At 40.4% G+C, this 22,569-nt stretch overlaps 1 protein-coding gene and 1 long non-coding RNA gene across 6 annotated transcripts in view; both read right to left on the bottom strand.

Moving 5' to 3' along the window:
- DAPL1 (death associated protein like 1) overlaps positions 1-16,338 on the bottom strand; it is a 933,549-nt gene extending 917,211 nt beyond the window's left edge. For 4 of the 5 annotated variants that reach the window (XR_014828737.1, XR_014828735.1, XR_014828736.1 and 1 more), the window contains exons 1-3: positions 16,237-16,338; positions 6,496-6,583; positions 552-612 (exon numbers count right to left, since the gene is read on the bottom strand). Coding sequence is in view for 1 of the 5 variants with exons in the window: in NM_001185174.1 (NP_001172103.1) it covers positions 552-612; positions 6,496-6,583; positions 16,237-16,294 (207 nt within the window). In the remaining 4 variants the exon portion in view is untranslated. The remainder of the gene's footprint in view (positions 1-551; positions 613-6,495; positions 6,584-16,236) is intronic. The other variant, NM_001185174.1, reaches the window with a different exon arrangement.
- Positions 1-22,569, bottom strand: part of LOC146395936 (uncharacterized) — a 1,175,949-nt gene that overhangs the window by 743,535 nt on the left and 409,845 nt on the right. The gene's annotated exons all lie outside the window — the stretch shown is intronic.

The raw sequence follows: 22,569 nt of genomic DNA, 5'->3' as shown, positions 1-22,569 counted from the left end.
TCAAGATATAGAAATAAAAATACCAATGGTCAGCCACCTTTATAAATAGACATTACTAGATAAAGCCAGTCTGTGCCCAGGCTTCCTCCAGCCCTAAACTGGGCAGCCCTCCACAAGCCAGCCTGGCCTCAGATCAAACATTTTCTTATGAGAATGCAGGGGTGGCGGTGGGGTGGGGGTGCGGGGAGGTCAAAAGGGACTGAGTTCCCAATACACAGGCTGCCTTTTTTATAACAACACGCCGACGTTCCCAAGAAATAGTTGGGCTGGCAAAGTAAAGTTCTGCCAATTAGATATCATGATTCTTGTTTTATTTTCTATTTTATTGTTGAAATGATTTATTAAATAGACACCAGGAATTTGGGAGCATCAGCTTTTCTCATCAAAACCACTTCATGTTCCTTGCACTGAGAGCAGATTCTTTCACAAGGCCATCAAACCTCTGAGTTGGAAAAAACCTCCTTGGTCATCAGATCATTCACCCATGCAGCCTGACATGTGGGGTGAATCCCGGCTGGGAGCTCCCGGGATGCGCCTTACCCACGGCTCACCTTCTCCAGCGTGTCATTCAGGGCATCCATCGTCTGGATTTTGGCAACATTTGCAATGGCGCTGTGAGGATGGAAAGAAACTTCATATAAAACTGAAACCTCCCCACTAACAGGGCTAAATGATTTATACAGAGGGTTTTCTACTTGGCCTTTAAGCTTTCACTCTGCTTGGCCACTTCTGGAAGACAAATAAATAAATAAAAATTTAAAAATCTGTTGTTCCTGCTCTGATGCAATGGGATCAGTGGCATCTCCATAGAACCAGTTTGCAGTTTTGATCCCTAGCATGGCACAGTGGGTTAAAGGATTTTGCGTTGCTGCAGGTGTGGTGTGGGTTGCAAATGTGGCTCAGATCTGATCCCTAGCCCAGGAACTCAAAAAAAAAAAAAGAAAGAAAAATCCTGCTTGCTCTATATGCTCACGTGCTACAACAGGCCAAACAATCATAATATTTTTCACTTTTCGTTGAAGTACAGTCTACATGCAGAAAAGTGCACATATTATCCATGTATAGGTTGGTGAATATTCACATTTGAACACTAGTCAAATCAGTTGCCCCTAAGGATAATCACAACCCTGACTTATAGCCCCATGTATTTTGACTTTGTCCTTTTTTTTTTTTGTCTTTTTGCCATTTCTTGGGCCACTCTCGAGGCATATGGAGATTGCCAAGCTAGGGATCTAATTGGAGGTGTAGCCACCGGCCTACGCCAGAGCCACAGCAACTCAGGATTCGAGCTGCATCTGCAACCTACACCACAACTCAGGGCAATGTTGGATCCTTAACCCACTGAGCAAGGCCAGGGATCGAACCCGAAACCTCATGGTTCCTAGTTGGATTTGTTAACCACTGAGCCACGACGGGAACTCCTATTTTGACTTTTTTTGTGCATTGTGAAATGCACCACGCAACATGGACTTTTTTGTGTCTGGCCTCTTTTCTCAGGAAAAGTTATTTTGTGGGAGACTTTCAATCAGGGTCGCGCCTACAGTACAATTTCTTGAAGGGAACTTTGCACTTGGCATATTTTTTTTCTGGATGGTTTATGTTGGTAAGCAGAAGTTATTAGGAAATGGACACAGATTGATGATGCTGAGAAATTTATTTTCTGTGCTATATTTTTCAAAAGCTGTTCTCCCAGACGATGTGAGGGGAGATGTTTGTCCATGAAAAGGAGGCAATCGTATCCTCCTTCATATACTCAGGAAGCAGGTATAAAGAGCAGAGGTGAGAAGTTCCCGTCGTGGTGCAGTGGAAATGAATCTGACTAGGAAACATGAGGTTGCAGATTTGGTCCCTGATCTCGCTCAGTGGGTTAAGGGTCTGGAGCTGCTATGAGCTGTGGTGTAGTTTGCATAAGTGGCTCAGATGTGATGTTGCTGTAACTGTGGCTGTGGCTGGCAGCTGTAGCTCCAATTTGACCCCTAGCCTGGGAACCTCAATATGCCTTGGGTGCAGCCCTAAAAAGCAAACAAACAAACAAAAGAGCAGAGGTGACTTTATGGGGAGCTAAGGAGGCTTTAGGGCCTCTCACTGCACAGACTACCTCCAAGGTCCTGGGAGGGACCCCAACCATCTCTTATTTGTAATTTTGTATTATTTTTCCTTAAAATGCTTCCGGTCCCACATATCTATCCCTATTCCTGGTAAATAGGGCAAGAGAGAGCTATTTCTTGCTATTCAAGTTCTGTAGTAGTCCAATTCCCAGCTTTTAAGGAGTATTAGAAAACAATTATTGTTGTTATTATTATTTTTTAATTTGGCTGCACCTGCAGCATATGAAAGTTCCTGGGCTAGGGATTAAATCTGATCTGCAGCCGCTGACCTATGCCACAGCTGTGAAAATGCCAGATCCTTAACTCACTGCACCACAGCAGGAACTCTGAAAACAACTGAATTTTTAAAGAGCGTTCCAATCACCACTTTATGACCCTCTAGGCAACTTCTCCTCCCGTATTGTTCAGCTAATGTTAGAATTAACATAAAGTCCCATTTGCTGAGAAATGAATAACTTGCCTATTGGTTGCCAACTAGAAGATCATTTCCAAGCTGTGACTCCTTAATTCCTGAGCCCTTGGCTCAGGCACGTTGACCAGTGTCACAATAAACAGGGCTTATGCTTGGGTCAGGTTTTAGTAGCAGGATAGGCTTTCAAAATGAACCAGCTGGCAATTCAATGACAGTCTGGTGTCATTTACAGAGTGCTTCCTCTATTCCAGGAACTGTCCTAGATGACCCTCCATTCCTGAGGACTTAGAGCTTTGCTTTCATTATATGATGATTATTTTTCTGATTCAGAAGAAACTAACCCTTAATGCCAAAAGGGGACATTTTGTAAAATTGAGGTATAATGGACATATAACATCGTATTAGTTTCAGGTGTACAACATAATGATTTGATATAATGCACAATGATCACTACAATAAGTCTAGTTAACATCCCTCACCATCCATAGTTATAAACATTTTTCATGAAATGAAAAGTTTTAAGATTTATTCTCTTCGCAACTTACACATATACAATACAGTATCATTAATTTTAGTTAGTAATGTATGTACCACGCTGTACAGGATGTCCGCATGACTTATTTATTTTATAACTGGAAGTTTGTACCTCTTGATCCCCTTCACCCATTTTCTACCCCAGCCACCCATCCCCCCAGCTTTGGCAACCACCAGTCTGCTCTCGGTATCCATATAAGCTTGAGCTTTTGTTTTGTTGTCCTGTTTTGTTTTGTTTTTTTCTTTTTGGATTCCACATATAAGACATATGGTATTTGGTATTTGTCTTTCTCTGTCTGATTTATTTCACTTAACATTATGCCCTCAAGGTCCATCTATGTTGTCATAAGTGGCAGATTTCCTTCTTTTTTATGGTTCAACACTATTCCTTTGTGTGTGTGTGTGTGTGTATTACATTTTTGTATCCATTTATCCATTGGTGGACACTTGGGTTGCTTCCATATCTTGGCTACTATAATAATACTGCAATTAACATGGGGTGTGTATATCTTTTCAAGTTAGTGTTTTCATTTTCTTCATTAAACGAATTCCAGAAGAGGAATTGCTGAATTATATGGTGGTTCTATTTTTAAATTTTTGAGGAACCTCCATACTGTTTTCCATAGTGGCTGTACTAATTTATATTTAAACCAACAGTGCACAAAGATTCCCTTTTTTCCAGTTCTTGCCATATTTGTTATGTCTTGATTTTTCGATAATAGCCATTCTATATCAGCTTCTGGCATAAGCTGATATTTTATTGCAGTTCTGATGTGCATTTCCCTGATGTTTAGCAATGTTGAGCATCTTTTCACGTACCTATTGGCTATCTATCTGTCTTTGGAAAAATGTCTCTTGTTGTGACGCAGAAGGTTAAGAAACGGACTAGTATCCATGAGGATGCAGGGTTCAATCCCTGGCCTTGCTCAGTGGGTTAAGGACCCAACATTGCTGTGAGCTGTGGTGTAGGTCCCAGATGCGGCTTGGATCTGGCGTTGCCATGGCATAGTTCGGCAGCTGCAGTTCAAATTCAACCCTTAGAACCCTCCTGCACTGCTGGTGGGAATGTAAACTGGTACAGCCACTATGGAGAACAGTTTGGAGATACCTTAGAAATCTATATATAGAACTTCCATATGACCCTGCAATCCCACTCTTGGGCATCTATCCGGACAAAACTCTCCTTAAAAGAGACACTTGCACCCGCATGTTCATTGCAGCACTATTCACAATAGCCAGGACATGGAAACAATCCAAATGTCCATCGACAGATGATTGGATTCGGAAGAGGTGGTATATATACACAATGGAATACTACTCAGCCATAAAAAAGGATGACATCATGCCATTTGCAGCAACATGGATGGAACTAGAGAATCTCATACTGAGTGAAATGAGCCAGAAAGACAAAGACAAATACCATATGATATCACTTATAACTGGAATCTAATATCCAGCACAAATGAATATCTCCTCAGAAAAGAAAATCATGGACTTGGAGAAGAGACTTGTGGCTGCCTGATGGGAGGGGGAGGGAGTGGGAGGGATCGGGAGCTTGGGCTTATCAGACACAACCTAGAATAGATTTACAAGGAGATCCCACTGAATAGCATTGAGAACTATGTCTAGATACTCATGTTGCAACAGAAGAAAGGGTGGGGGAAAAATTGTAATTGCAATGTATACATGTAAGGATAACCTGACCCCCTTGCTGTACAGTGGAAAAACAAAAAACAAAAAACAAAAAACAAATTCAACCCCTAGCCTGGGAACTTTCAGATGCTGTTGGCACAGCCCTAAAAAGCAACCCCCCCATTTTTATGTCTATTCTGATTTTAATTAATTAATTAATTAATTAATTAGGGCCACACCCAAGGCATCTGAAAATTCCCAGGCTAGAGGTCAAATTAGAGCTGTAGCTGCTGGCCAATGCCACAGCCATAGCAGCACTGGATCCTGAACCCACTGAGTGAGACCAGGGATCAAACCTTCATCCTTATGGATACTGGTTGAGTTTGTTACCAATGAGCCACAATGGGAACTCCTGTTTTGCCCATTTTTATGTTGGCTTGTTTGCTTTTTTGCAACTGAGTTGTATGAGTTCTTTACATATTTTGGATAGATCATTTCATTTTAACGTAGAAAAATCCTCAAAAATTTCCTCCCCAGAAATTGAGATGAAAACTTTTAAAGTGACGTAAAAAGTAATTTTATATGAAAAAAAAAAAAAAAACAGAGACATTCCATAGCCTATTTCCCTCCAAGTTTTCTTTCTGAGGCTTAACTGTTTTAGCTCTTAAGGACATACCAGAGCATCCTCTAATGCACCCCTTTTGAATCACTCATCAACTCATGGAAACCATCTTGAAAGAGATGGAAGAGCCAGTTTTGCAGGTTTATTTCTTGGTGAAGACACTACTTTACTTACCCAAGGTATAGAGAGGGTGGGCCATGTGTGCCTGGGATCTAGCGCCCAGCTCTCTGCTTAGCTCTGAGAATAGTACAGTGTGTCAAGGTTATGGTGGAAGAAACAGGGAGAAACCAACCTCAGTATCCAAATGCCTTCTGGCTGTGCTAAATATAGTGGCCATTATTTTCTAAATAATTGAATGATGAATTTAAAAATAATAAAAATCATTTATTTTTAATAGATTTGCTTTAGCAGAAAGCATATTACAAAAACAGGGTAGGTTTAGGGATAGTACTTTAGAGGCTAATGTGAAAATAAGATATATGAACAAGAGTCCTGTTTGGATGCTTTCAGAACTGTACTTTTTATTTTTATTTATTTATTTAGTCCTTTTTTTTTTTTTTTTTTTTTTGCTTTTTAGGGCTATACCTGTGGTTAGGGGTCGAACTGGAACTGGAGCTACAGCTGCTGGCCTATATCGCAACCACAGCAGCACCAGATCTGAGCTGTGTCTGCGACCTACACCATAGCTCACAGTAATGCTGGATCCTTAACCCACTGAGCAAGGTCAGGGATTGAACCTGTGTCCTTATGGATACTAGTCGGTTCATTACTGCTGAGTCACAATGGGAACTCCTGGACTTTTTATTTTTCATTGAAAAATACTTGATTTATAATGATGTGTTAATTTCTGCTGTAGAGCAAAGTGATTCCAGTTATACATATATACAACTTTTTTTTTTTTTTTTTTTTTTTAAAGTAGGAGGCAGCTGTGCTGCTATAGAAAGGAGGAGGATGGGCAAAGAGAGTAGTTACCTTCCCCCATGCTTCTTCCACTGCCCCATCTTGACTCCCCCAACCCCCACCCCACCCCATCCTACCCCACCTGCCAGCTGTCTCTAACTCTGGTTAACAAGTGCCTAGGGAGCCTTGGTTTATCCTAAGATACAGCGAAGCCTCTGACTTCTGGAAGTAGAGTCACTTAAAACTCCTCAACGTGAAGAAGGAAAAGAAATTAAGCAGTTCCCTACCTGGTTTTCTCTAATCCTGTTCTTTTGGTGTGTCTCTCCAAGACGCCAATTTCTTGTTTTTTGGAAATTCGTTTTCCTCCAGCTTTTACTATAAACAAATAAGCATCAACAGGGTGTCACAGAGCAGCAAGAGAAAGTTTGCTTTGTTATTCAAGGTATGAATTCAGATCTGAAGATTTCAGAAATTATTTTTTGAAGAATTAACTTTTATCTAAAATTCATTTTGTGGGGCAGCGGAAATGAATTTGACTAGTAACCATGAGGATACAGGTTCAATCCCTGGCCTCGCTCGGTGGGTTAAGGATCCCGAGTTGCCCTGAGCTGTGGTGTAGGTCACAGATGCACCTCGGATCCAGCGTTGCTGTGGCTCTGGCATAGGCCGGTGGCTACAGCTCCTGTTGGACTCCTAGCCTGGGAACCTCTATATGCTGTGGGTGGGGCCCTAAAAATACAGTAATAATAATAATAATAATAATAATAAAATCACATAATAAAAAGTTACCCTGAACTAACATAACAGAAGAAAAAACATTTTGGTCAGGGAGAGAGAGAAGGGCTAAGGTTTGCTTGTTGGTGTTTGGAGAGGTGGAACTGAGGCTAAAAAAAGCAGAGGTATTTATACCTTCAATTTGGGGAGGAAATAACATGCTCCCTTTCACTGAAAAACATTTTTTCTTATTACAAAGCCAATTACATTTTTCATGATAGCAACCAATGATTACAACATGACCCTCCTGTTTTCCCACGAGATTAAAATTTGTGCAAGGCTTGCAAATTTTTTTTCCAACCAAAGCTTTCAAAAGCTAGACTGGAGAATGAGCCAAAAGTCAGGGCATGCGGTGATAGCAAGCATTTAACTCAAGAGAGATGCTTCTGATCTCACCAGATACCCACTTCCATCCCAAACCCCAAACCTTCCCAGATGTTCTAATGAGTAATTAAACTACATTAATAATCCTGCCATTCAAGAGATCAATTAGTGTTAATTAGGCTACAGATGACCTAACAGCAATTCAAGTGTTTAACAATGTCAGATGAAATCAACTTTTGAAAATGAACAACCCATTTTAGATTGCAAGTCAAAGCAAATACTTTTTTCTGTTCCCAGGAAATCTGCACATCTGAAATCTGACAAGTTTGAATGAGAAAAAGCTAAACGGACATTGATTTATTTGAACCTATTAATTCTTTTTATGGAAATGTGAGATCAGCAATGTTCTGAAACTGGCTTCAATAGAGTGAAAAATAGGAAAACCTATTCTATTTCTTAATGCTAATGTGACCTGACTTCATCATTTTTTCTTTTAAAATTATTATTTCAGTCATTTTTTGATTATGTAATAGTACCTGTATAAAGAACACAATTCAATTCAAAAAGCATGAAAAGGTTTGTAGTCTCCCTTCTACCATTATTTTTAGGCCTCCAGTTCATCTCCCTGGATACTGCGAATGTTACAAATTTCTTATGTACTCATGTATAGATATTTTATACATATACATATGTATTATTTTTTAAATGGCAGCATAAGATACACAGTGCTCTACGTCTTATTTATATTTTTCATTTTGTCTCATATTTTGGAGTAATTTTCCAAATGATATATACAGAGAGAATGCCTGACTTCTGCTTGAAATATTTATTATATAAATATTCTGTGTTGGACATTTTAGATGTTTCTAATTTATTGCTATCACAAATAATGCTGCAGTGAATATCCTTTTATATACATAATTTTGCACAAGTGCAAGTTTATCCATGGGATAAACTCCTAGAAGTGATCTTCTAGTTAATTCTTAAGAGTATGTGCATTTGGGAGGAGATCCCATCATGGCTCAGTGGAAATGAATCTGACTAGCATCCATGAGGATGCAGGTTCAATCCCTGGCCTTGATCATTGGGTTAAGGATCTGGTGTTGCTATGAGAAATGGTGTAGGTCGAAGATGCAGCTCAGATCTCAAATTGCCGTGCCTGTGGCATAGGCCAGCAACTACAGCTCTGACAATTCAACCCCTAGCCTGGGAACATCCATATGCCATGGGTGTGGCCCTAAAAAGACAAAAATATTTGGAATTTTGTTAAATCTTACCAAATTGTCTTTCATAGAGATTGCCCCAATTTACAGTCTCACCAGGTACAATGACAGTAATTGTTTCCCCACACTTCAAGCAAAAATGCAAACTAGAAAATGTTTGGTTTTGTTAACTATTAAGAAAAAGGTAATTTGCATTTCTTACATTTTGTTAAAAGTTGAGCTTGTTTCTGTAGTTTCAGTATTTTCTTTTTATAAATTGTTCACTTTTTTTTTTTTTTTTTTGGCTTTTTATGGCCACACCCGAGGCATATGGAGGTTACCAGGTTAGGGGTCCAGTCGGAGCTGTAGCCGTTGACCTATGCCAGAGCCACAGCAACTCAGGATCTGAGTAACATCTGCAACCTACACCACAGCTCATGGCAATGCCAGATCCTTAACCCATTGAGCAAGGCCAGGGATCGAACCCATGTCCTCGTGGATACTAGTGGGGTTTGTTAACTGCTGAGCCACGATGGGAACTCCTGGTCCATTTTTTTCCTGTTGGTCTTCTGTTCCATTAATTTCTCCATCTGTTTATCTGCCATTATAACTCTATTTTAATGATTGTGGCATTATATTTTAATTTTAATAATCCTTCTTTGCTATACTTTGCAGAATTTGACTCCTTATTCTTACTTATTTTTCCATATGAACTGTAGAATAAGTTTGTTAATTCCTTCCAAAAAAACTGTTTTGGTAGTTTTTCAATAGTCTTACTTTAAATTTATGGATTTTTTTTTTTTTTAAAGGAAAATTCTTATCTTTACATTCCTGGTAGCTCTCTGTTCCAGAATGTGGTATGATTTTCTATTGTTAAAATCTTCTTTTGGGTCCCTCAGTAACTTGTTCACATAAATCTTACACATTTATTATTAGGTTTATTCCCTAAGCATTTTCTCTTTGTTGTTGCTGTTGATAAAGAGGGTCTATTCTTCCATTATGACTTATAGATTGTTGTTTTTGTATTAATATCATTGATTTTATACCCAGATCTTACTGAATTCTCTTATTGTTTAAAATATTTTTGTTGATTCTCTTAGGTTTTCCAAGTAAAAAAATATATAATCTGTAAAAATTATAGTATTACTTTCTCTAGAATACCATTAAATAGTTGTGAGATGAACATCTTTGTCATCCTAATTTTTAAGGGATTGCTCTTAGCATTTTCCCATTAAGTGTGATGTGTACTTAGTTGGATGGACACACACACCCATTTATAATATATATACTATATAATATTCAAATGTATTTCTCTCATTATGATAAGAAAATATCCTCTTTTACTGTTTTGTTTGGGCTTAAAAATTACAAAAGCATGTTGAATTTATCAAATGCCTTTTTAGCATTTATGTAGTTGATCATATGTTTTTTTTCTCCTTAACGTGGTTAACTATATTAATAGATATAAAATTTATAAAGACATTAATGGATATTTTACTATCAAACCATCCTTGTATTCATGGAATAAATTCTCTTGGTCATGCTGAATCACCAAGTTTTTATTGTTTTATTGAAAAAAATTAAATTAAAATTAATTACATTTATAATTTAATTATAAAGGCATTTCACTAGAACTTTGTAATGTTAAGGTCAAAAAAATGTTCTTTTCATCATAGTCTGCTTTAAATTCACAAACTCATATGCACACAAAAGGCATGTAAACTAATCAGGAACAAGAAAGAAGTGATGTGGAAACATCTTCTGAATAGCCATGGAACACAGAGATGAAATAAACCAAGGGAAGGCTTTTCTGTAAGACTGCCTGAGAAGTCTCACCGTATGAGGGGTGGGGATCACAGCACCAGTGTCTCTTCTACCAAGAGGAATTAAATCACAATAGCTCTAGATCTAGAGCTTGGGCCTTCAGTACCCCTCCCAACAGTATCTTTCAAATTCTCCATATGACAAATGCTTTTAAAATATGGAGTGCTGTAGTTGTTTTCTTATTAATGTTCCTCTTGTTTTCTCTGGTGCTGCTGTTTTTCACATTTTCTTCCACTGATTGTTATTGCCAACTACTGAAGCACACTTGCTACTGTTAAAACAAGCAATAGTTAAAAGTGAGAAGACCTTTGGAATGTTGAGTTCTGTGCAACTCATTTGAAAGGACATGGATAATCTAGAGAATGTCCAGAGGAGAGTGACCAGAGTGGAGAAGGAGCCGTGTCATACGAGGAACTGGAGAAACTAGAAAGATGACTTCTGAGGATGCAAAGACTCAAGGGGAGCTTACGGTGCCATCTTCAAGGGTCTGAGGTATTGTCTTGTGGAGGAGGATTTGTTTCCTGGTGAGGAAATGTTATGCAGAGTCAAAAAGCCCTACCCCTCCAGAGCTCTGACCTTGAGCAGGATAGTTAAAATCCTCTGAGGCTCAGTTTCTGCATCCTTCAAAAAGAGAATAATACCAATTGTTCAGGTTGTTCTAGAGAACAGAGGTAACAGAAGCACTTGGTACATGGTAGGCACTTAATAATTAGTAGTTATTATTATTTATGTTTTTCCAGAGGAGAGAATGAAAACCAAATAACAAAAGTTCCACAAAGGTAGATTCTGGCTATGTACAACTGTGGTTTTTTTTTTTTTTTTTTTGGTCTTTCTGTCTTTTTAGGACCATACCTGTGGCATATGGAAGTTTCCAGGCTAGAGGTCCAATCAGAGCTATAGCTGTCAGCCTACGCCAGGGCTACAGCAATGCAGGATCCGAGCCACGTCTGTGACCTACACCACAGCTCACCACAATGCCGGATCCTTAACCCACTGAGCAAGGCCAGGGATGGAACCTGCGTCCTCACTGATGCCAGTCAGGTTAATTAACCACTGAGGCACGATGGGAACTCCACAACTGTGTTATTCAAAGTGAAGTAGATTGCCTATTATAAGAGTATGTCTTTGGCCCCTTAGTGTGTTAAGGAGAAGAAGTGTATCTGCCATGAATATTTTATTATTTTATTTTTATTTTGCTTTTTTGCTTTTTAGGCCTGCACCCATGGTATATGGTAGTTCCCAGCTAGGGGTCGAATTGGAGCTACAGCTGCCAGCCAACACCACAGCCACAGCAACGCAGGATCCAAGCTGTGTCTGTGACCTACACCATAGCTCACTGCAATACCAGCTCCCTGATGCACTAAATGAGGCCAGGGATCAAACCCACATTCTCATGGATACTATTAGGATTTGTTTCTGCTGCACCACAGTGGGAACTCCCTGCCATGAATATTTTTAAAGGATTGTGGAGAATTTGGTAGAAGTTGAATTACATGATTTTTATTATAAAGTCTTTACTGTGATTCTAACTCTGTCTATCTACCTACAATAAAAAATCTATCACTTTCCTCCCTTTCAAAAGAATATAGTGTACTTAGAGGAATTAGATGCCAAAAGAAATTTTAAAAGAATGCAAATATGGCAGTGCTTCATCCATCCTCTCTCTCTCTCTCTCTTTTTTTTTTTTTTTGGCTAGGCCCATAACATGCAGAAGTTAGGCCAAGGATCAAACCCATTCCACAGCAGTGACAACGCCAGATCCTTAACCCACCGAGCCACCAGAGAATTTTGGGAGTTCTTCATTCTTAAGCACAATAAAACAGAGGCATTTAAGGGGAAATTAAAAATCCTCCCTTATGATTCCTACCTTCCATCCAGAAGCCCTTGAATCTACCCAGGGCTGTGGGCTCTAACTGATTTAGGAAGTATAAGTAAGCCATTCCTTGAATTTTCAGAGTACAGTTCTTGTACCACACTTGTTCTGGCAGGTAATGTCACTTGGTCAGCCATTTACAGTAGAAAGAAGCAGAAGAGAATCTCCCCATACCATAGATGGATACGCTGAGATATAGAGTAAGGCTCTCACTGCATTGGGGTGATTGAACCAGAGAGAACCAGTGTGTGGAAGGGTCATTTTCAAAGCTCTGCTAGGAGCACATCTCTCCGGATCTAGACAAACCATTGGAAATAAACCTTTGCCACCCAACACAATTGGATTCTTGCCCATTTTGCTTATACCAGATGGTCTGACTCATGGTACCTCTTTATGTCTAACTGGAACTAAATCAGTTCATTTAAATTTGTAATCATTTACAGAGGTCCATGTTTGGGACTATGCTGCCTTTTGAACTTTTATAGAAGAACCAACGGGAATTGGGCAAAACATAAAATGAATCAATTTAACATTTTAACAGGTCTTTGAACACAAATACACAAGGTAAGACTTTAGGTTTTTTCAGTAGGCAAAATGAAATAAAGATAAAAAATGCAAGAGAGAGATTCCCTTTTGATAGTTTCATTAGAAAACCTTCCTTGATGTGGAGAAAATGAAACTTTGCTTTCTACTCTCTGAGTAAGGGTTACCCTCTTGTGGCCACTTTTGTAGTTTATAGCTTTTCAAAAGTAGACCCTTGAGTTTAGAACACTTCTAGTCATTTTCTAGTTAAGATTTTCCAGACATTTTGCACAGTGTTTGGTAGAGGGGAGTCAAGACAAAAACAAGCCTGCAAGAAAAACTGAGCTTCTTTCCTTCACTCATCAGTAGAGAATGTATGTGAAAAAGTCAGCCACCACAAAGGCTTGGGCAGATTCTGCCTTGTGACTTAGAACTTCCATTTGAAGATTATAATTAAAAGGTTAGATGTTTGCAAAATGTTTCCTTGGCATTGACAGTTGATTTTTTGGCAAATTCTAAGCTGCTAATCAAGACAAAAGAACTCATCAGGAAAAGCTTGCGAAGCAAGGAGAGAGGGCTTTCAAGCAGGAGGGCTTGGTTGGCATGGGCCCACCCTGCTGTCAATTCTCTGCCCCATTGCTCACCAGCTATGTGGGCACGCCCCTCTATCTTGCTGACTTGTAGTTTGCTCCTCTGTGAAACAAGGAAGATGGTACATCATCGGTCTACAGGGCTGTTGCTGCGAATAGAAGGCTCTGTGCGGTGCCAGGCACACAGGGTTGAGTGAATAGCAGCTGTTCTTGACATCAACCCCCCTGGCCCCATGACAGGGACTCACAACCTCTCTCTGCCAAACCTCACAGATCAACTCCCAGAAGTTGACCTAAGCAGACTGGAGTTGAGAGAAGTAAGCCAGTGTTTGCTTTTTAGAAATGGAGACTGGCCCTTCTGTAGCTCTGATTTCCTCTATGGTCTGCATTAGTTTCCCCCTTGGGGATACACTCCCCAAACTTCCCTCTGTCTTTAAAGAGCCAGAAGCAGATTCTCTCTGGGGTTCAGTGGTGACCCCTCTGATGGCTGCGTTTCATTTGTCTCAAACCAAATTAAAGAGTGTAGGGAATATAGACAAAAATTCATGAACTGCTGCTCTTTCTACTTCATCACACATGTACTTAGCTTCCTCGGATTCCCTTCTACTCACACATTTTTGGCTGTTCATGGAATGGAGTCCTTATAAAACTGAGAGCGAGGAAAATTAAAACAGCAGAAAACCCAAAGCTAAGCGTCCTAGAGCCCAGGCCACCTCATGTTTAATGCAGTCTTGTTTCACAGCATAAATTTATAACCAGGGCTCTCAGAGGTGCAATATGTTACATTAATATACATGAAAGAAAACCCACTGAGCACTCCACGTGTAGGTGGGAAAGAGTTACAGCTGCCTGACTTGGGAGTGGTTTCGTTTTTAACTCTGATGGGTCAGGCACATGTGTCTTCCCCATTGCCATTTCCTTCTGTTCTGACCACGGCAGCAGTGCCTCACGCAGCCCTCAAACATCGAGAGATCTTGCAATTGAAGAGAACTTCTTCTGACAGCTCTGTGTTTGACTCATCCTGCCCACATTTTACGGAGATTAACATTCACCTGCTGGGTACCATCATAGGTTATCGCCTTCAACAGTCATAACAACCTTACACTACTGGTGGTATTTATTACCCCCAGTTTTAGAGTTGAGAAACTGAGGCTCAGAGACGTGGAAGGGAAGGAGGGTTTAAATCCAGGGCCATCTGATTCCCAAAGCATGTCAGACCTTTCCCGCCATACCATGTCTGTGGCCTACTTTCAGGGACCTGTCCACGGCCTATAAAAATCAGGTGAGATGTAATGGAATCCTGGCCATGAATTATTTTTGTTCCATAAATAAAATTTTGTGCCGTGGCAATCTGGTTCATATTTTAAAAATGTAGCAAGTCAAGCTGAAGGATGAGGTTTCTTTGTTCCCTTGTCCTCAGTAGGGAGGCAAAAATCTGCCTTCATCTCCATTCTAATTATCCCAAACCTTTTATCTGTAGTGTCACAGTTCATAATAATTAATTGTCATGCCAGAGGCATTGTGACATGCTTGGTGGCGTCATGGTGTGCTATGTATACAGAGTAATTAGCGATCATTAGTGGTGGGGATGGAAAGTTACTGGTGGCTTCATTCAGACTTTCATTTGGTTAAGTTTATCTCTGTGTTCTTTGTGTATAAATGTCATGTAGCAAATCAGATGTCAGCTGAACTGTTTTCTGAAGGATGTGAGTGTAAGTGGTGGAAAGAGAAGGGTGTTTTCTTTGTCTTTATGTATAAACTCCTAATAATTTGCATCTATAGGTCTTGATAATTAGTTGGCATCGTTATCTTTATATGGAGATAACATTAAATATTCCTAAATCCAATTACAAACATAAGATGTCAGGCATCTGCCATAGGAGACTAGGGCATGGTGCCAAGAAGAGGAAACTCAGAATTAGCAGTAAAAATCCTGACCCTTTTCTGCTGGGCTGCCCACCAGAAAGCCACTGAACCTTGTTTCAGTTTTTGATGCTTTATGAAGGTTATACCTGCCATCATCCTCTCCATTAAAAATGACTGAAATAACCTTGGCTTAGAGGAGCTAAAGAATTATACCACTAAGTAAGTTTTGTTAATGGAGAAAGGCAAGAACAAAGCGGTCAAGCTCTTGAGATCTTAAGGAGAAAAAGGAGAAAGGCAGTTGAAAGAAAATAAAACTGGCTAAAAATAGGCCTGCATGCCTCAGTCAACATATGCAAACATATGGTTAAGTACAATAAAACTAATTTCCATATTTCAGAGAGTTGATATAAATAGAATACATTAAAAAAAAATAAGAACTGTGGATGTTTTGCAAAATACCTCGATAGCTCCCTTTTCCAGTCAGCCCCTTTCATGCTTGTGTCCTTATTAAAGAGTGTTCCTCAGCTTGGTGACAGACAAATGACATCACTGATAACACTGCTCAACCACAGAGCCTGAGGAGGGAGCAAGAAATTGGGCTGCCGTCCTCTGGATGGAAGCAGGTTTGCCTAGGCACAAAGTTGGATGATGTACAGGCATCTTGGGGAGACCGAGTCTGAAAGCTGGAACCTCTAGGGAGGAAAGTTTCCATGGCAGCAAGTCACCTTCCAGGTGTGCATGGGTTGCTCACCTATAGTCAGGGAAGGAAACTCTCCAAACTCTCCACCAGTTCCTTTCCACAAACACCCAATCCCTTATATATAATTAGGTTTTAATTCAACCAGGGCCTGACAAATCCCCAGATGCTTTTTAAACACAAACCCCAAGTATCAAAGACATAGGAGGAGATCAGGGTGCCGGAAGTTAAAGTAGCAATGTGAGGTTGAGAGCCTCCGCTCTGTGGGAGCGGCACCTCTGTTGAATGCATTGATGGGGCGGTAGCAGCAGTGGGGCCTTGCTGTCCACAGGTCAGAGGGCTAGCGGGCAGCCTACCTGCAGGAGGATGCCCCCCTTTCAGTGGGGAGAGCTGGACTTGTACTTCATTTGCCATAGCGCGTGCCAATGCCGGTGCTCTGGAGGCTGAGTGCCAGCTGCAGCTGCCCCACTGCACCCCGGCTTTATATGGGCTGGGGGTGGGGCCCCTTAAGGGCTTTGCTGAGCAGCAACAGGGCTTGTCACCTAGCTTTGCTGGGAACCTACATCTTCTTGGCAAGTTTTCTTTTAGAAGAAAACTTTCCTCCTTTTCCCATCATCTGAGAAGGCGAGGTAGACAGCTAAGGGGACTCTTACTTTCTTCAACAGGAGGAAGGGGAAAGGGTCAAGCTCAGTGGAATTCTTTCAAGCCATCAAGTGTGTATGGTGCCCCTACAGTGTGACAGGATCTTTGTCATATACTGGCATGACAAGAGGAATGAGACAAGATCTTTGCTTCAAGACACTACTAGTTTTTCTGAAGAGACAATTTAAAGCGAAGTGTTATGCCTATGCCTCGGTCTTTGTAATTTTAAGCCTTTATACTAAGAAAATAAGTGGAGAATGTGCACAGAGATTTCTTCAAAGGATGGTCATCATATAGTTCTCTAATTTTTTTTAGCCTTGATTGGAATAAACATAAACACATCCAAGTAGAGAGAGATAGCTAAATAAATTAAGATATAGCATGGGAGTACTATATACATATTACAAATCTTGTTTTCAAACAATATTTAATCATGTGAAAAATATTCATGGTAAGATAGTGAGCCAATAGGTACCTATTTTGTTGAAAAAGTATAAATGTAAGCTTAGGCATTATTATAACTCCAGTGAGGATCAAAGTTCAGCAGATGGCAAGTACTTAATTAGAAATTAGTCTTTGTTCTTAGGGGGGTGGGATTAACATATATACACTACTATATATCAAATAGATAACCTAACTGGGACCTACTGCATAGCACCAGGAAATCTACTCAATTCTCTGTAAAAACCCACAAGGGAAAGGAATCTGAAAAGAATGGATATGTATATATGTATAAATGAATCATTTTGCTGTACACCTGAAACTAATACAACATTGTAAGTCAACTATACTACAATAAAATTTTAAGAAATAACTACCTTTGCTTTCCAATACAATTAAAAACTTTTGATCTTCAAAAAACATTAAGACAATGAAGACTAGCCCACAACTGGGAGAAAATACTGGCAGAACACACTTCTGACAAGTACTGGCACCTGGAATATATAAAGAATTCTTACAACTCCATAATAAGAAATCAAACAATCTAATTTAAAAACTGGAAAAAGATTCAAACAAAACATGCCATGAATAGAGATACTGACAACAAATAATCACATAAAAAGATATTCAATGTCATTAACTACTGGGAAAATGCAAATTAAAATCACAAAATGAGCTACATCGTGTATGTATTAGAATGACTTGACTAAAAAAAAGGAGTTCCCCGTTGTGACACAGCGGAAACAAATCCGACCATTACCCATGAGGAAGTGGTTTCGATCCCTGGCCAGTGGGTTGAGGATCCAGCATTGCCATGAGCTGTGGTATAGGTCGCAGATGTGGCTCAGATCTGGCATTGCTGTGGCTGTGGTATAGGCCAGCAGCTGTAGCTACAAATTGACCCCTAGCCTGGGAACTTCCATGTGCCGCAGGTGAGGCTCTAAAAAGCAAAAAAAAAAAAAAAAAAAAAAAAAAAGTAAAATACAATGTGCTGGTAAAGATGCAGAGCAGCTGGAAATGTCACACATCACTTGTGGCAATGCGAACTCGTTAAGCCACTTTGGAAGTCAGTTTGTTTTTCTTATAATATTAAACATATATTTACCACAAGATAACCCAACTCCTAGGAGTTTTCCTAAGAGAAATGAAAATAATTATTTTATAATTATTCTATAATTCCCCAATGTTAGAAAAAACCCCAAGGTCCATCAACTGTAGAATGGATAAACAAATGATGGTATATTTATAAAACAGAGTACACTCAGCAATAAAAAGGAATGAACATATATTTGCAATGATATGGGTGAATATCAAAAGCACTATGCTAAATGAAAGAAGTGAGACTAAAAAAGCCACTTACTCTACAACTCCATTTATATGACATTCTTGAAAAGTCAAATTATAGAACAGAAACCAGACCAGTGATTGCCAGGGGGAGGGCTGGGGAGAGAGTTTTGACCATAAAGAAGCAGGAGGGAACTTTTGCGGGTTGATAGAAAATGTTCTATATCTAGATTGTAGTGGTGATTATAGTCCCCATACATACATCACATAAAAAGGCTGAATTCTACTGTATCTATTTGCTAAATAAATTAAAGGAAATACTCCAAAATGTTGAGTGGTTGTCTGTAGGTGAGCGTATTACCTATTGATTCTTATTGCCTCTTCTCAGTTTTTCTGTACTGCTTTTTAAATTAATAAAAAGCAATAAGAAATTGGGGGGGATAGTGTGCCATAGTGTCGTGACCAAGCAAGGTACTTGCTATGGGAGCAAAAGAGAAGGGGTCAGCCAGACCATTAGCAAATATTTTGTGAGTGGCCTTTCCTGCACTGCCCTGAACTAGAAGCTGTGTCTCAGAGATAACACAGCCCATCCCTGCTTTCAGAGAATCTCACAGTCTCATGGGGGGTATAGGAGATGAGATGAATAGAAGGCTAAGAGGATTCTTTCTATGACTGACAAGTTTATAGCAGCAATGTTCAATACAATTTTCTCTATCTGCTCCAAGCAAAATGGCAGTCACAAGCCACCTGTGACTTGAGTACTTGAAATGTAGCTGGTGCCACCAAGGAAGTGAATTTTAAGTTTTAATTAAAATTAAGTAATTTAAATTAATTTAAATATAAGTAGCTACTGTGGCTTGTGGCTACTGTTTGGACTATGGCATAAAAACTAGACAAGTGAGATCTGCATCAACAAGTTGCAGAAGGCAAGGGGCAGGGTGGACAGAGGGCAACCACACCCCAGGAGAGTCTGTACCGAGAATAGTCCAAATGGCTGGGCTGGAATATAATGCATGTCCAAGTGAGAAAGACTTCTGAGCATATGCTGGTTTATTTAACCATGAAGTCATATTAAATAACTTTCCCTTTCACCTCATTCACATGCAAAGCCTTCAAATGGTGAACCTCCATAGGAGGAGTTAGTAGGCAACATTTTCTTTCTTCCTTCCTTCCTTCCTTCCCTTCTTTCCTTTCTTTTAGGGCCGCACCTATGGTATATGGAGGTTCCCAGGCTAGGGGTTGAATTGGAGCTGTAGCCACTGGCCTACGCCACAGCCACAGCAACATCAGATCCAAGCTGTGTCTGCAGTTTACACCACAGCCTCACTACAACACCAGATCCTTAACCCACTGAGTGAGGATAGGGATAGAACCGGCATCCTCATGAATACTAGTCAGGTTCGTTAACTGCTGAGCCACAACGGGAACTCCTAGTGGGCAACATTTTCAGAGCTGTTTCGATTATAAAACCTTTGCTCTCACAGCTCTGAATAAAAACCCTTATAGTTTGTGCTCTTGAAAAGCAAGTAGGAAAACTGATCTGAGGTGACGGGAGTGATGGTGTTCAGGAGTTGATGGTGAAAGAGAAACAGCCTTGGAAAGACGAAGACTAAATTTGAATCCACTGGGCAGGAGTTCCCTACTGCCTTAGTGGTTAAGGATTGAATGTTGTCACTGCTATGGTACAGGTTCAATCCCTAGCCTTGGAACTTCTGCATGCTGTGGGTGTGGCTGAAACGAAAGTTCAAAATTCAAATTCCAAAAAAAAAAAAAAAAAAAAAAAAAAAGAATCCTTCTACTTCCAACCCTACACATTTTTTTTTTTTTCCTTTTTAGGGCCACATCCATGGCATATGGAGGTTCCCAGGCTAGCGGTTGAAATGGAGCTGTAGCCTCTGGCCTACACCACAGCCACAGCAACACAGGATCTGAGCCGAGTCTGCACAAGCTCACAGCAGTGCTGGATCCTTAACCCAACAATGAGGCCAGAGATCGAACTCTGCATCCTCATGGATGCTAGTCAGATTCTTTTCCTTTGAGTCTTGATGGGAACTCCCAACCCTACACATTTAACAGGAGCCTCATAGAATAATAGTCTATTAATTTTTGTTTTTCCTTTTATCCCAACATGGAAAATATCTGTATGTTAATAACAGGACTATAAATAGGGAAAGATAACAGAGCAGCATGACCTCCAATGAGGCAAACAAGCTGTTTTACTGCAGAGATGTCAGTAAAGGGGGAGAAGGAAAAATGAGGCCACCATGGTTTCCCTCCTGGGTGGCCTTTTCCAGCCCGTTCCTCCCCACACTGCTTCCTCAGGAATGGGAGGCCCCGCATCCCAGTTCTGCCCACTTTGGTGCACACCTACCACCACAGGCAGCCCCCTCAGGGCTCACGGCTCTTCCCCGCTCTGCCTTATGTGAGTCACCAAAAGCCCAGGCCTGTTTTGCACGCTGCGAGATGAGTCGAGCCTGGACTATTAACACCGGGGATATACCAGAGCCTCCATCAGGATGAAAGTCTCACTCAAGAAAAGCAATACATTATTAGCCTTTAAATGGGCTTATAAACCTCATTTTAAGAGAGGCATTGGTTTAGTTAACTGCAGGGAGAGAGCAATTCAAGCTAGGACCAAAGTATATGCAATTGTGTTTCGTAATGCTAAAAGCCTAGTAAAATGGCTTCTCATGACACGGGCATTAACAGAGAGCTTTTTGTCTTTTAAATGAAAGGACAATGTAACATGAAAGACATTGGTCATATTTTAAAATTATACAACACTTTCATCAGAGTACTTTCTTCTTTTGATTTGTGTGTGGGGAGCTACTATTACCTTCTTTATGCACTGGCAGTTTTGGAGTCTGCATCTCATTTTTATATTTTACTCTTAATTTTAATATTAGTTATATACTGCATCTAATTCCCAGTTCTGGAAGTATGAGAAATCTGCTGAGAATGAACAGCAAGAAAGTTGGTGACTCAAGGTGGGGTGCTCTAGAGGGAAGTCCCCTTCAAGGGGCCCTGTCCCCTGTTTTGAGAGATGTTTCTGAGCTTCCTTTGTCTGTTTTGAAGAAGTAGCACGTTTTCCTCTCCCCTCCCTCTGCAAAACACTGGGCTTGTCCTTTCTCCTCCAGGGACAGTTTTAATTCCTGGTATTCTTTGACAGCAAATTTGCGCTGTTTTCTCCCTCCACTTGCTGAAACAAAGAATCCATTACTAATTCAGAGACTTAAGTGGGGATCTTTCTACTGAGTTTGTCACACACACCCCTGCAGATGGGGGATTCCCCAGCGACACAACAGGTCTCAGTTCTGAGTGCAGGATGGCAGAGAGGCATAGTCAGACAACCTTGAGGATAAGGTAAACAGCGAAGAGTATACTTTTTCTTGCCTTGGGCCTTGAAGTTTTAGCAGTGGGTGTCAGAGCAAAGAGGCAGAATCATCATTAGAAGACAGTAACAATCGCTTGTTTATAGAAGCGCACTTGAGAAGATAAGTGAAAACACCAGTTTCTGCAACCCCAAACTCCCCCAACTCCAGAAAGGTCCAAATGTAGTTAGCCCATTTTATAGGTGGGAAAAAGCCATAAAAAGAGATCAAAAGAGGCAAATTAGTTGTTAAACATTATAGAACGGCAGAGGAATGAGTGGAAGCTGCTGTTGATCCATTGTTGGCCTAATTACTACTGTCCAGGTGCATCAAGCATCTGATAAGTCCTATGGGAATCTGTATCATACAGTGGTAAGAAAAGAGTTCAAGAGCAGCATTACTCTCTGATCAGCAGAGACTACTATTAGGTTACATATATGTCACAGCGATGAGTGGCCCAACCATGTGTTAGAAAGTTCCAGGAACCAAGGCTCCTGAGAGAAGTTCTAACTCTGGCCAGACAGGTCATGGGAAAGACAAGCCTTGAAGGGCTGCTAGCCACCAGGCTTTTCTGGGCCAGTGTGTGACTGTATCTGCTCTGCTGACAACTCCCCTGCCCTCCTGCCCAAGGCCCTCCCTGCCTTTCCTGTTAGAGGAAAAACAAGAGCTGGAAATTCAGAGATATCCACTATCATTTTTTTCTTTAGTCTAGGTCACTTTTAGTGCTTTGTTTTCTCTTTTGATTTCATTTAGTTAGTATTTTCTCCGTTCCTCCCACTGAATGCGCTCTAAGTGGGCTGTGGGGCGTGGGGGTGGCTCTTTGGAGAAAATGTTCAGTTGGTCTATTGGCTTAAAAGGCTAAGACATGCTCATCGGTGGGTGCCTTCTCTTGGTGCCTCATCGGGTAGGGTAGTGACTGCAGTCACGTGCTGGCCCCTTTTGCTAAGTCCC

This window comes from Sus scrofa, chromosome 15 (genome assembly GCF_054392235.1).
Source record: "Sus scrofa isolate SSC_HxYL_T2T_F1_AM1 chromosome 15, Sscrofa_HxYL_maternal_Yorkshire_Landrace_v2.0, whole genome shotgun sequence".
Lineage (NCBI taxonomy): Eukaryota > Metazoa > Chordata > Mammalia > Artiodactyla > Suidae > Sus > Sus scrofa.
This window is presented reverse-complemented; position numbering and strand designations above follow the sequence as displayed.